Consider the following 13,149-nt stretch of genomic DNA (forward strand, 5'->3'; position numbering starts at 1 on the left):
GATTGTCCCATGAAAGACTCGTGGACTGGAGCAAACCCAGTGTGGTCTACTGGCAGAAGGCAGTGGACGTGTGTGGCCAGCACATCACGTCTCTGCCGTTCGCGGCCTCCATCCCTTTGGGTGCTGCCTCGCGATGCACTAAGCTCAGTGGCTGCCCCACAGCTTCTGACATGTGGGGGCCATCGCTGCTGTTGGGATCTCCCCTCTCTGTTCTCTCACTTTGCAAATTAACTCATGTTATCGCACCTCCATGTTGCAACTCTTCTCATGCTTGTTTCAGGAAGGACAAAAGTTTAGGGTTGGTCTCAAAAGCTTGAGTGTGCCAGGGCTCAGGGGGCTCTGAAGGCTGTGTAGTCTCATCTGAAGGGCCAAGGCCCGAAGCTCCTCATCAGTAAGACAAGTGTCAGTTGACACGGCCGGATGCCATGCCATGGTATTGGTGGACAGCTGGCTGAATATGAGCCCGCAGTGTGCCCAGGTGGCCAAGAAGGCCAATGGCATCCTGGCCTGTATCAGCAATAGTGCGGCCGGTAGGACCAGGCAGTGGTAGGCAGTGACCGTCCCCCTGTGCTCGGCACTGGTGAGGTCCCACCTCGAGGGCTGTGTCCAGTTTTGGGCCCCTCACCTCAGAAAAGACACTGAGGGGCTGGAGCGTGTCCAGAGAAGGGCAACGGAGCTGGTGAGGGGTCTGGAGCACAAGTCTCATGAGGAACGGCTGAGGGAGCTGGGGGTGTTCAGCCTGGAGAAAAGGAGGCTGAGGGGAGACCTTCTCGCTCTCTGCAACTCCCTGAAAGGAGGGTGCAGCCAGGGGGGGTCGGTCTCTTCTCCCAGGGAACAGGCGACAGAACAAGGGGAAATGGCCTCAAGTTGCGCCAGGGGAGGCTTTGGATGGATATTAGGGAAATTTTCTTCACCGAAAGGGTTATCAAGCCTTGGAACAGGCTGCCCCAGGAAGTGGTGGAGTCGCCATCCCTGGAGGTATTTAAAAGCCGGGCAGACGTGGTGCTGAGGGACATGGTTTAGTGGTGGACTCGTCAGTGTTAGGTTGCTGGTTGGACTCGATGATCTTAAAGGTCCCTTCCAACCCAGATGATTTTATGATTCTATCTGTGAATTCACCATGTGCAGTGTCGCCTCAGCTGAGTGGGTTCTGGCTCTCTCAAATGACACAGATTGATGGGGGAAGACCAGGACCGTGGGTCTCCTCTGCCCACCCAGAGGAGCAGGGAGGCCAGGAGGCAGCTCAGGGCTGCGGTCATCAGCGTCTCCACCAAACTGGGCTCCATCGGGCTGTGCCTCGGGGTGCCAGAGGCCCCCATGTACCCGTACTGTGCCAGCAAGGTGAAGTGCCAGGGGAGGTGCTGGGGACGCTCTGCTGTGCACTGTGCCCATGGAGGGGAGCCCATGGGGGCACCCACCCACCCCCGGCCACCCACCCCCTGCCTGGTCCTCCTAAGCGTAAGCACCGAGACCGACACAGCAGCACCGGGACTGAGCCCTTCAGGCAGGTGGTGCCGATGCTTTACCCCAGGGAAAAGTCCCTTTTCCCACCTCCACAGCCATTTTCTGGCTGGGAAATGTCCCCCCTCCTGCCCACCCATGCCCCGTGTGGTGCTGGCACGGCGGTGCCTCTTCCAGGCTGCCCAGAACACGGTGACGAGGTGCATGGCTGTGGAGCTCCAAGAGAAGGGGTCTTATGCGCGGCCATCCATCCAGGCTGGGTGAAGACCGACATGGGGAGGGAGGAGGTTCTGGGCTGTGCAGGGAAGGGTTTGCAGGACCAGGTCACCCCACCAGCTCTCCTCCCTCTCCGGGAAGGGAGGGCACTTGTTCCGGGAGCCCCAGGACCCACTCTGGATCCTGCATCTCTGTGCACATGGGGCTGGAGGCTCTGGAGCCGTGCCGGGGCAGAGAGGGAACCACCGGCCATGGCAGCCCTGCCAACAGCGGGCCCAGGAGGGCGTGGAGGAGAAAATGACAGCAGCCTGGGGAGATGTCAGTGTGGGGCCAGGCCTGCTGGGCCCCAGGCTGTCCGGATGGGGAGCGCGGTCACCCAGACGAGCGTCACATCCCCGCATGTCCCCAGGCACAGCGGCCGGTGGCCGCTCATCCCAGGGCTGGGCCCTTCCCCTTCCCCTTCCCCTTCCCCTCCCTCCTCACGGCAGTGCCAGCCATGCTGGACCAGTGCCGCCCCCTCCTCAGAGGCCGCTGCTTTCCTGCCCAAGCCCCCCGCCCTGCCTGGGGGGCCAGGACCACCCCAGAGCAGGGGCTCCTCCAGGCCTCGGGGCTCGCTCCCCAGCAGCCCCGTCCTGGGCTGAGGAGAGAGCGGGAGGGGATGGGACAGGCTGCCATGACAGGCAGCCCCGGCCGAGCCTGGCACTCGCTGCCCATATTCTGCCTGAGTGCCGTGTGTCCGTCTGTCCAGCTGCCACCCAGCGTCCCCTGACTGAGGGGAGAGGGCAGCCGGTCCCTGAGAACCCCAGCCCCTCAGGCACCCCAGGCGGAGCACAGCCCTGGGGGTGCCCCGCTGCTGGGCAGGGTGAAAGCCAGCCCACGGGATGGTCACCAGCCCTGTGGATGCTCAGGACATCTCTCTCCTGCCGGGAGAGGGGCTGTGCCCCATCTGCGGTGCCTCCTGGAGGGGATGTCCCCAGAGGCTGGTCGCGCTGCCACCGCACCCACAGGCTGTCCCTCGCGGGGACCCAGCGACAGCCGTGGGGCGGGCAGACGGCTGCGGGCACCGCCACAGCCCGGGGTAAGGAGCGTGGCCGCACAGCAGAGACGGTGGCTCTCGGGCAGGGCTTTATTGATGCCGGGGGCCGTCGGGAGCAGCAGCAGCGAGCCCCGCTGCCAGGAGGCCAGGCCGGCATCTCACCAGGGCACGACCTTCCCTTCCCAGTCCAGGAAGGTGCCGGTGTCCTTCTCGGAGAGGCAGGAGAGCACCTTCAGCATCCCTTGCACGCTGGCCTCCACTGTCAGGGGGGGCTGTGGGGAGAGGGAGAGAGGCAGCCCGTGCCCGAGGAGCAGCCGAGCCAGGGCCAGGAGCCGCCACAGGGCGAGGGGAAAGGCGGCAGCCCCGGGCAGAGGGGCCGAGCAGGGAGCCGAGGGCATGGGGGCAGCCGGGGCCGGGGCAGCCTCCCGGGCAGGGATGGGAGGTCGTGGCTGGGGGCTGCGGGCAGCGGCTCCCTCCCGGGGGAAATCAGCAGAGGGGCTGTGAGGGACCCGCCGCGGGGAAACTCCTACCGTGCGTCCGGCTGAGCTCCCCATGTCGGTTTGCACCCAGCCAGGGTGGAGAGCAACGCAGAGGATGCCGTGCTCGCGGTAGCCCAGGGACTGGCACTTGGTCAGCATGTTGAGAGCAGCCTGCGGGGAGAGAGGGCAGGATGGCGGTGGGAGGGGCAGGGGGGCTGCGAGGGGACACGGCCAGAGCCCACCTGGGGCCAGTCAGGGGAATGTGCCATGAGAGGGATCCAGTGACTGCCTGGAGCTCAGTTACAGCGCAGAGAGCTGCTGGGGCTGAGCGGGGAGACATTGGAGGGCTTGAGCAGTTGCTTGCAGAGAAAAGAAGGTTGGACCCGTATTCCGCAAATCACACACCTTGCTGCAGCGGTATGAGAGATTATTTGCCAGATCCCAAAAATAGGCTTCCTTAATGGAGCCCCCAATGCTAGAGATGTTGATGATGGCTGCCTTGCTGCAGCTCAGCCCTGAGCCCGGGCTCCCCTGGGCAGCCTTCTTCAGCAAGGGCAGGAACGCCTGCGAGGAGAGGAGAGGAGACAAGAAGAGAGGAGGGGAGAGGATGAGAGAAAACAGGGGTGTGCATGGAGGTGGCACAGGGGAGAGGACCAGCTCCTGCCATAGTGGGTAACATTGGCACCAGCACCGGAGCATCCTCCCTCCTCTTCCCACTGCCGCAGCCCACCAGGCTCCAGCTCCTGAGCTCCAGTCCACGGCTCCATGAACTTCGCACCAAGTGACAGCCCATCGGGTCCCAAAGCAGGGGCAGGACCCTCTGCCACCGTCCCTTCATGTCCCCGGGACAGCCCAGTTTGGGGAGCCAGCTCTGGGGGAAAGGACACTCACAAGAGCTGCGCTGTGGTTCTGGGGGTGAGGGTCTCACCTGGCCCAGCAGCAGGGGCCCAATTGTGTTGGTGGTGTAAACCTGGGTCATGTTCTCCAGTGTCTCATTCTCAAGTGTATTGTTTATCAGCATCCCAGCATTGTTGATGAGGAGGTTCAGCCCCGAGCCCCCCAGCTGCTCCCCGACTCTGGCTGCAGCTGCCTTGATGCTGTCGGGGTCGGCGACTTCTGCAGAGCCGACACAGGGGATGTCAGCATCTCCATCGTGGATAGGGGTCCCCTGTGTCCCCCCAGGACCAGCAGCACCCAGTGTCCCCACAGGCAGTGGCCCGTGGGCACGGTTCCCTCCAGGCACGGGGCTCTCAGGGTGTACGCAGCGCCCGGGCCACACGCCAGGGGAACCGGGGCGAGGGACCCCACCTCGGGGCACCTACCGAGCGGGACGATGACCAGGTTGGGGTGCTTGGAGGCCAAATTCTGTAACTCCTGCAAGAGAGGGACTGCGTGGGCACGGCGGGGCAGGAGGGGCTGCGCAGAGGCTCAGCCTTTCCCAGGCAAAGCCCGTGGGGCTCCGGCTCCGTCCCTGCCCGGCCTCGCGCCCAGCACCCTGCTGCGGCTGCCCCGCTCCCCTCGCACGGGGCTCCGAGCCTCCCACGCACGCCACGTGCCACCATCCCCTCCACGCACGCCAGGCACAGCTGCTGCCACGGCCGTCCCGACCCAGCTCCCTGTGCCGCGGGTGCCCGGCTGCAGCTCCAGCCCTTGGCAAAGCCCCTCCCTGCTCCAACCTGCTGCCCCGGCACCCAGCGCTCCCGGCCCCAGCACAACCCGCCGTGGCCCAGCCCAGCCTCACCTGCGCTCGCTGGCCCTTGGGGTCCCGACAACCCGCAAACACCCACTGGGGTGGCTCTGGCAGCTCCAGCAAATGCTGGACAAGCCCCAGGCCGATTCCACGGTTGGCCCCTGTCACCAGAATGGAGCGGACGCGAAGCCCTGCCATGTCACTTCTCCTCCTGCTGCTCCGTCTTGCGTTGTTTGCTCAGCTCCCTAATGCTTCTTTATAGCATGTTCCACGGCCACCCCACCCGCTCGGGGCTTGAACAAACCCTTGGCTCCAGCTACAACCTCTCCAGCTCTTCGAACTCTAGGACAGAGTTCCTGGCTGGGAGCCAGCCCGCGTTACCAAAGGGCAAAAGTCACTTGGGTTTTCAGGCAAACTCAGCTGACCTTGGGAAACCTGGCCCTGTAATCTCTGAGCAGCCTGGCCAGGAGAATCTGTTGTGGGTGAGGAGGGAGGGAGCAGCATGTGGGAGGGATGTGGGATGTCCCACGGCTTGGGTGGGCTTGACAGCTTCACAAGCATCCTGTGGGCTAGACAGACTTTCCACATCATACCACGTCGTGCCACAGATGGTTGTGCACAGACATTCTCTGCCTTGCTCTTGCCTCTTTCAAGCCGGTTCCCACTCTCTGATTGTCCCATGAAAGACTCGTGGACTGGAGCAAACCCAGCATGGTCTACTGGCAGAAGGCAGTGGACCTGTGTGGCTGACACATTGCAGATGCAGTGCTAAGTTGAGTGGTCCCTCTGCCCAGAGCCATGGAGGACTCAGGTGCCCGGCACCTTCTCCAGCAAAGAGAAATGCCTTGGTCATAGCCCCATTCTCCACATCGCTCATTGGCATGGGGCACAGACAGTTCTGGGCTATCGGCTGTGAAGCCCGGTGCTGCCCAGTACCTCAAGTGAGGCGTTAGAGATTTGCAGGCCTGGGACTGGTGTGCGTGCACGTCATGTGTTCCCACAGCAGTACGGGTGAAACCATATCCCCAGAAACCTCTTGCCAACCCGTTGCTTTCAAGAGGCAAGTCCCAGAGCCATTGCATGGCCTGCTGGGCAACAATGGAGACACTGACTCTGCTGATGTGTCATCTCCTCCCCCGGGATGTCTTGGCAGTAGCATTAACCAGAGCCGCTTCCTCCCAGCTGCAAAGCCAAGTGAGCCCTTGCCCTCCAGCAGCGGCTGCTTTCCTCCTCCCCAATGCTCTCTGCTTTCTGGGGCTCATCTGGTAGACACCGCAAGGCAGGCAGTCCCCCGTGCAGCCCTGGGACTCTCCTGCCAGCGGCACCTTCCCCAAACGCAGGCAGGGGGAATGTGGTGGGGGGTAAGGATGCCCATTTGGTGGTCCAGCTCTGCCATCCTCAGTCCCACAGTTGCTTCTGACTCAGTCCTGCTCTGAGACTGCAGCACCCTCATCCTCACAGAATCATACAATCATAGAATATGTTGGGTTGGAAGGGACCTCTAAAGGCCATCCAGTCCAACCCCCCTGCAGTGAGCAGGGACATCTTCAACTAGATCAGGTTGCTCAGAGCCTCATCCAGCCTGGCCTTGAATGTCTCCAGGGATGGGGCCTCCACCACTTCTCTGGCCAACATGGGCCAGTGTCTCACCACCCTCAGTGTAAAGAACTTCTTCCGAATGTCTCATCTAAACCCACCCTGCTCTAGTTTAAACCATTGTCCCTCATCCTATTGCTACATGCCCTGGCAAACAGCCCCTCCCCAGCTTTCCTGTAGGTCCCCTTCAGGGACTGGAAGGGGCTGGAAGGTCTCCCTGGAGCCTTCTCCAGGCTGAACCCCCCCAGCTCTCTCAGCCTGTCCTCACAGCAGAGGTGCTCCAGCCCTCGGATCATCTTCGTGGCCTCCTCTGGCCCTGCTCCAACACGTCCATGTCCTTCTGGTGCTGAGGGATCTAGAGCTGGACACAGTATTGCAGGTGGGGTCTCACGAGAGCAGAGTAGAGGGGGAGAATCACCTCTCTGGATCTGCTGGCCACATATCACCGCTGTGTTCACCTTCCCCCCGGACAAAACTACTTAAAAGTATGGCTGTGCCAAGGTTTGGTCCCAGGGAGCCCTCTGCACCTCAGGCCAGTCGCATGGTCACCATGGTGCCACCAAAATAGGCAGTCCTGCCCTGCCTCACCTCCCCATCTCATACTTGGGCAACTGACTCAAGGGCTCAATCGTGGACCTGACCTGTGCTCTGGCACAGAGCGGGAGGATGCTGCCAGCAGCCCCACACAAAGGAAGGACAAAGCCCCGCTACAGTGGCAGCATCCACCATGCCTCTGCTGGGTCTGACATGGTGTAGTCCAGCTGCAGGAGGGAGCAAGCCTTCCATCCTTACCTGCTTTCCCCAGGCTCTGCCCTAGACCATGGCTCGGGCAGCCATGGGCTGCGTTAACCCAGCACAGGACAGGCGAGTGAGTGGGTTTCATCAAACCGACACGGACCTCATGTAGATCTGGACATCAAGCCTTTGGGAAATATTCTCATCGATAGCCACCAGTTCTTTCCCAGATATGTTAAAAACTCATTGGATGTATATAAAGACATATTTACCAAATAGCAGTGTTTTAAGGAGATTTTTTGCAAGTTAGAGACATGCCACAAATCACAGGGGAAAACTCTGCTTTGTTTTCGCTAGGGTCTGTGAGAGACTGGAATGTCAACTGCCTCAAAGCTTGCTTGTGTCAAGACCCTTAGCACAGAAAATCGCAGTTGCCGCTGTCGTGGTGCTGGAATCATCATCACCATGTACCTGTTGGAGAGAACACTGAATTTTACACATCCCATCCCAGCATCTCAGCGTGAGATACTAAAACCCTTTGATATGCCTGCTCTGCCAGCCGGACCTGGCACGCACATCTCTCTCCAGCTCGGAGGGGTTTTGTAATTCCCCCCGGACCCTGGAACACGCAGGTTGGCGACCGCCTCAGCCTTTGCTCTTCCTCCGTAGCAAGCTTTGCCAGCAGATGTTTGTTTGCTTTCACGTCCTCGGAGTAAAACTTACCATTTTGTTCGCTCGGTGTAAATCCCAGAGCAGGTGACAGAAATGCACACAAACAGACCGAGCTTCCTGGCGTGGCAAATGAAAAATAATCTTTGTGGGCAGGTGTTGCGGGCGGAGTGATTAACTTCACTCGTAAGAGAGAAGTAGTGAAGTATTTATTAACATAAACAGTGATTTAACGAAGTTATTAGTGGATGCGACAGTGATTTTATGAGATTCGACGCCAGGGTACACTTGATTATTTACTGCACAGAGGAAGCTGTCAGGGAGACCCTCCCGTTGAGTCATGAGGCTCAGAAAGGACTCCCTGGCTTTCTAAACTCCTTCTCAGAGAGGAGTCGTGGTGCGGCCGGATCCAATCCTAGTCCCAGACTTGGTCAACGGTTTCTGTCTAAAGGATTATATACGTGCAATCAATCCTTAGATCATAGAATCATAGAATCGTTTAGGTTGGAAAAGACCCTTGGGATCATTGAGTCCAACCATCAACTCCACTCTACAAAGTTCTCCCTTACACCATATCACTTAGCTAAGATTTCAAAGTTTACTCACTTACCAAGAATCTGTTGCGGCAAGGAATCTCTCAACACCGAGGAGTAGAACCCTAAGCGAGCGTCCCCACTCAAGGGGAGATCCTGGCGTGCAGCCGCTGCTGTGCAGGAGACCTCAAAGGGCTCTTGGCCGGCCACTGTTTCTAGAGTAAGAGAATTGCCCCATAGCCACATTCCCATGGGAAGAAAATATCTAGGTCCCCACTCCAGACAGTGTTTTGACTGTGTTGCCAGCCATCCCCCAAAGTTCAAGTGCAACTCATCACACCTCCCGCTGATGGCCATGGCTTGAGCAGGAGCCGAGGGGAGGGAAAGGGGGGAAAAAGGGAGAGCACACCACCACAGTCGGCGACAGCCAACATTTCCCCTCCTGGACCCTGTGGAAAATGTTCCCTGCTAACGTCTTTGTTTAGTTCCCCTGCTGTTATTCATAAGACTTTGCACACAGGTATAGTATCAGCACATTAAGCACACTTCATTCGCTTGGACAACCTGGTGGCAACCAAGACTGGGGTTCTACCCTTCTCCCTTCTACTGCCTGGAGCTTTTCTTTCGTGGCAGTGCCCCTTTCTGGGGTCCCATGGTACTTTCTGCACCAGCATCTCACGAACTGCCTTTGCTCCGATGGCCATCTAGCGCTGCGCCGCCCAGCTTTTAGGCGAGATATTCTTCTGCAGGAACACGGCAGCAGCAATCGGTTCCTGCCCTCCTGTGCATCTGCAGCTTGGATCTGGGAGCTGATCACAAACCTTCCCTCTTCCCTTCATCCCAAGTCTCAGCGTCTCCTTAAGCTCTACGCATTTCATTTTTTCCCATTTTCTTTCCTGAGGCCAATCAGACCTCCTTCTGCTGTTCTGATTCTCCTTATTGGCTTGAGAGACTTCTTTGGCTTTACAAATTCCTATCGCTTTACCGATGGTACAAAGCTCTGGCTCTTCCAGCGGCCTGTCTCAGACTGATCTCTCCCTGAGGACCCTGACAGTTCTCACCACCTCAGCGCACCTCTCAGACTGGCTTTCGGGCTCTGATAGGTCATTTTGGTAGCTTTTCTGTATTTTTACTTTTTAATAACCCCAGACCACAGCTATACTTACTGGTATACGCCATTTGCATGAGGGCTCTGCTCCCCAAAACAGCCTTCCATGGTTTTCTTCTTCTAGGCGGAGGATGATGCCATCACCCACGGTCTGTTAGAAACCCCCGTGGTCCCTCAGAACCAGATGGCATCAGAAACAAAAAATTAACCTTTTAAATCTCCTGTTTTCCCTGTGTCACTGCATTTTCATAGCCTTCCACTGTTTTGGAGTCGTAACTTTATGATGTTGACTTTGCCCAGGGGCCCCACGCTGCATCGATGACCATTAGAGTTTAAACAAACGCTGCTTCTCCAGGAGTCAGAGTCCAACCTGGTGCCAAGAGGCGGAGGAAAAAGCGACCAGCTTTGCCTGGCTCACCGCCCAGCCTCTTCCCAAGTGCTGCTGCTGTCCCCGAGCCTCTGGAAGGGACCTTGGACCAGCTCTCGAGAAGGGATTCAGGTGGTTCTTTTGCTCTGAAACGTTCTTGCATGGTCTAAACCTTAAGATGAGCGTGGAGGTCCTTGTTACACACCCCTCTCCCACAACCCCTCAGCCAGCCGTATTTCACCCATGGATGCTTTCCATCTCACCACACCAGGAAGACTCGGAGCCAGTTTTCCGAGCCGCAGTCACGCCTCCTTCGCTATCAGTTGCTGGAAGCTCAGGTGTGCTCAGGCTCGCCTAGATGTTTGCACAAAGGGTAACGGCAACGCTGCTTCCAGAAGCCTTTGAGAAACTCACTTTTCTTTGCCGGCCAGGGGAATGGGTGTGTGGCACAATTAGCTTTGGTACATTTAATCTACTGTGTAAATAAGAATAAACTCCCTATTATTTATCAAGCCTAGTTCCTCCATGGTGTACTCAGGGTTGTTTCGGGCTGTCACATACTAGTCACTTGCTGAAGAAGTAATAGATAGCGATGAATGAGCCGCTAATCCTGGGGCGGGGTGAGACCCACCCAGCCCTGCAACTGCTTGTATGTGAAACTGGGCAGGGCTTGTTCCCCCGTTGTGACTCATTTTCTTTTTGGCTGGAGAAGATTAGTGACACCCTGCCGTGAAGGGATCATGTAGGCAGTGAGGGTGAGAGCCTAACCTCCCGAGCAAGGTGAGGAGGTCTCAAGTAAGGCTTCTCGTGGTCCTTTTTCATAGCTTTGGTGTTTTCCCGGCAGACTGTTCCAGGCTACAGCTGCGTTATCTCAGAGCTGGCCTCGAGCCCAGGCACCCAAACCACCAGCTGCAGGTGAAGCAGACGCAAAGCACTCATGACCCTGGCAAAACTAACGGTGTCTTAATATGAGAAGAAACCAAGTCTGAGGCAAGTTTCCAAGCAGCCTTTGCCCAGTGGAGAGGACGGCTACAGGAACCGCTGGGTCTCTTCAGATCCGGATGGATCTGTGGGAAACACCTGGAGTGCTGCGTGCAGCTCTGGAGCCCTCAGCGCAAGAAGGACATGGACCTATTGGAGTGGGTCCAGAGGAGGCCATGAAGATGATCCAAGGGCTGGAGCCCCTCTGCTGGGAGGACAGGCTGAGAGAGCTGGGGGCGTTCAGCCTGGAGAAGAGAAGGCTCCGGGGAGACCTTCCAGCCCCTTCCAGTCCCTGAAGGGGGCCTACAAGAAAGCTGGGGAGGGGCTGTTTGCCAGGGCATGGAGCCATAGGACGAGGGGCAATGGTTTAACCTAGAGCAGGGCAGGTTTAGATTAGCCGTTAGGAAGAAGTTCTTTACACTGAGGGTGGTGAGACACTGGCCCATGTTGGCCAGAGAGGTGGTGGAGGCCCCATCCCTGGAGACATTCAAGGCCAGGCTGGATGAGGCTCTGAGCAACCTGATCTAGTTGAAGATGTCCCTGCTCACTGCAGGGGGGTTGGACTAGATGGCCTTTAAAGGTCCCTTCCAACCCAACATATTCTATGATTGTATGAAACCGTAGATTCCACTTGTGGCTACCTCAAGCAGGGAGTAAATGCATTGCTCCTCTTCCACGCTTATGGTGGGTTCTCTGGTCCAGACTCCAGAGAATTCCACCAAAGCCCCTGAGATGGGTGTTTCCTCTAAGCAAAGGAGTTCTGAAGACCTCAAACCAGCTCATTGGAAATAGGAGGCACAGAGGCTTGGATGGAAGTTGGGCTGGATGATTAGTGCTGACGGAAGTCCAACACAACGCCAAGAGAGGCACAAAGCGCAGAAAACACCTTCACTCGCCACATTCGTGCACCAGACCCATGGAGAAGTGGGAAGAGCAGGATCAGGGGGGACTCTCTACTTGAGGCAGAGAGTGCAGAGGAGCTGGTTTTCCTTCAGTGCTGCTGGACTCAGGCAGGGTGGAGGGGCAGAGCCACCTCCTGCCCAGAACAGCCATCCCCATCACCGCTGAGCTGGTGGTGGAAGCCTGCTCAAGCCCTGCTGCTGACCAGGCTGTGGGATGAGAGGAGGAGGACAGACAACCAAGGTTTTTACTTCCCCTTCCAACCAGACAGTTTAAAAAATGCTGACAAATGTACTTTTCATAGTCCAAATATAGACAGAGCGCAACCCATCTGGACTGAATTTCAGAGCCCATGAGAGCTTGATTCAGTTGCCCAAAGACAGACACTGGCCCACTGACCATGGAATTCTTGTAAGGTTGGACGGTACTGGTCCCATTTTAGGACTGTCAGGAAAGGTACATGGAGAAAGCACGGAGACAGAGGCTTTCCTGCAAAGTCTCTGTCTACCGGCATCTCTTTAACACTGAGAGGTAGTGCAGCAAGCTCTGGCTAGGTCCGGTCACAACATCGGTTTCACAGGAACTGACTTCTTGTTGCAAGGAAGGAGAGACAAAGGCAAAGGTGTTGTGGGTCCTGCCTACTCTGCCCTCGGCTTGCAGAGGCCACACAGCCATGGTCCCTGCAGGAGTTCCCCCCACGCGGCTCGAGAAGTCTCCTGGACTCAACCGCCATGTGGTCTAATGCCCAGAGACGAGTGGTATTGAGGACAATGGGAGAAGCAACTGCAAGTGCAGAGCCTTGAACCCCTGCTGAGGGGGGCCAAGCGCGTCCATCACAGTAGGATGAGAGTGCCCACCAAGGTTAAGAGGGGGCTGAGGGCCGCACATGTGAAACACGCTTGTATTTATATGCTCAAGCGCTCCAAAATTTGGTAATACCAGAATCAGGCTTTACCAGGCAGCAGGAATTTACCAAGGCCTGTTTGTTCAAGAGAAAATAAAACACTGGGGTTTATTTATACGCAACGCTGCTGGTTGTAGTTCTCTTTAGTACCTTCTGGAAGCCTCGCAACGTTTTAACTAACAAGGTTCGAAAAAAATTTATAATCCCCTATTTTGTAGGCGGGGAACTGAAGCACAAAAGTGGGTCAAGCAATGTCCGCATTGGGAAGCATTCGGTTACAGACGCTTGGAGCCTGCCCTTTTTTCACAGTTCACATTTATATTCCGAAGAGGCTCCTGCTGACTTCAGCCGGGGCCGCGCATTCACTGTTTCTACGCGGCAGGTCACAGTGGGATCCCTGTCTCCAAGGCTTTTTGGAACAAGCACCTGGGAAGAGCTCGTTAATATAATTTGCCTCCAGGATGCGGGACCTGC

General features: G+C 57.4%; 1 protein-coding gene across 1 annotated transcript; it reads right to left on the reverse strand.

Moving 5' to 3' along the window:
• Positions 1-2,784: 2,784 nt before the first annotated feature.
• Positions 2,785-5,227, reverse strand: LOC134514507 (C-signal-like). The gene is made up of 6 exons (XM_063332415.1): positions 4,934-5,227; positions 4,515-4,566; positions 4,121-4,308; positions 3,598-3,756; positions 3,244-3,363; positions 2,785-2,985 (listed from the first exon to the last, which is right to left on the reverse strand). The coding sequence occupies exons 1-6, from the start codon at positions 5,078-5,080 to the stop codon at positions 2,872-2,874; spliced, it is 780 nt and encodes a 259-aa protein (XP_063188485.1). The 5' UTR covers positions 5,081-5,227; the 3' UTR covers positions 2,785-2,871.
• Positions 5,228-13,149: the final 7,922 nt, after the last annotated feature.

The sequence above is a fragment of the Chroicocephalus ridibundus genome, chromosome 4 (genome assembly GCF_963924245.1).
Source record: "Chroicocephalus ridibundus chromosome 4, bChrRid1.1, whole genome shotgun sequence".
Taxonomy (NCBI): domain Eukaryota; kingdom Metazoa; phylum Chordata; class Aves; order Charadriiformes; family Laridae; genus Chroicocephalus; species Chroicocephalus ridibundus.

Excerpts from the sequence above, each read along its gene's own strand:
- LOC134514507 (XM_063332415.1), bottom strand. The coding sequence starts at position 5,080 with ATGGCAGGGCTTCGCGTCCGCTCCATTCTGGTGACAGGGGCCAACCGT. Across the intron at positions 4,309-4,514 it reads CCTGGTCATCGTCCCGCTCG|AAGTCGCCGACCCCGACAGC; the intron begins GTAGGTGCCCCG and ends TCGGCTCTGCAG. Across the intron at positions 3,364-3,597 it reads TCTCATACCGCTGCAGCAAG|GCTGCTCTCAACATGCTGAC; the intron begins GTGTGTGATTTG and ends CTCTCCCCGCAG.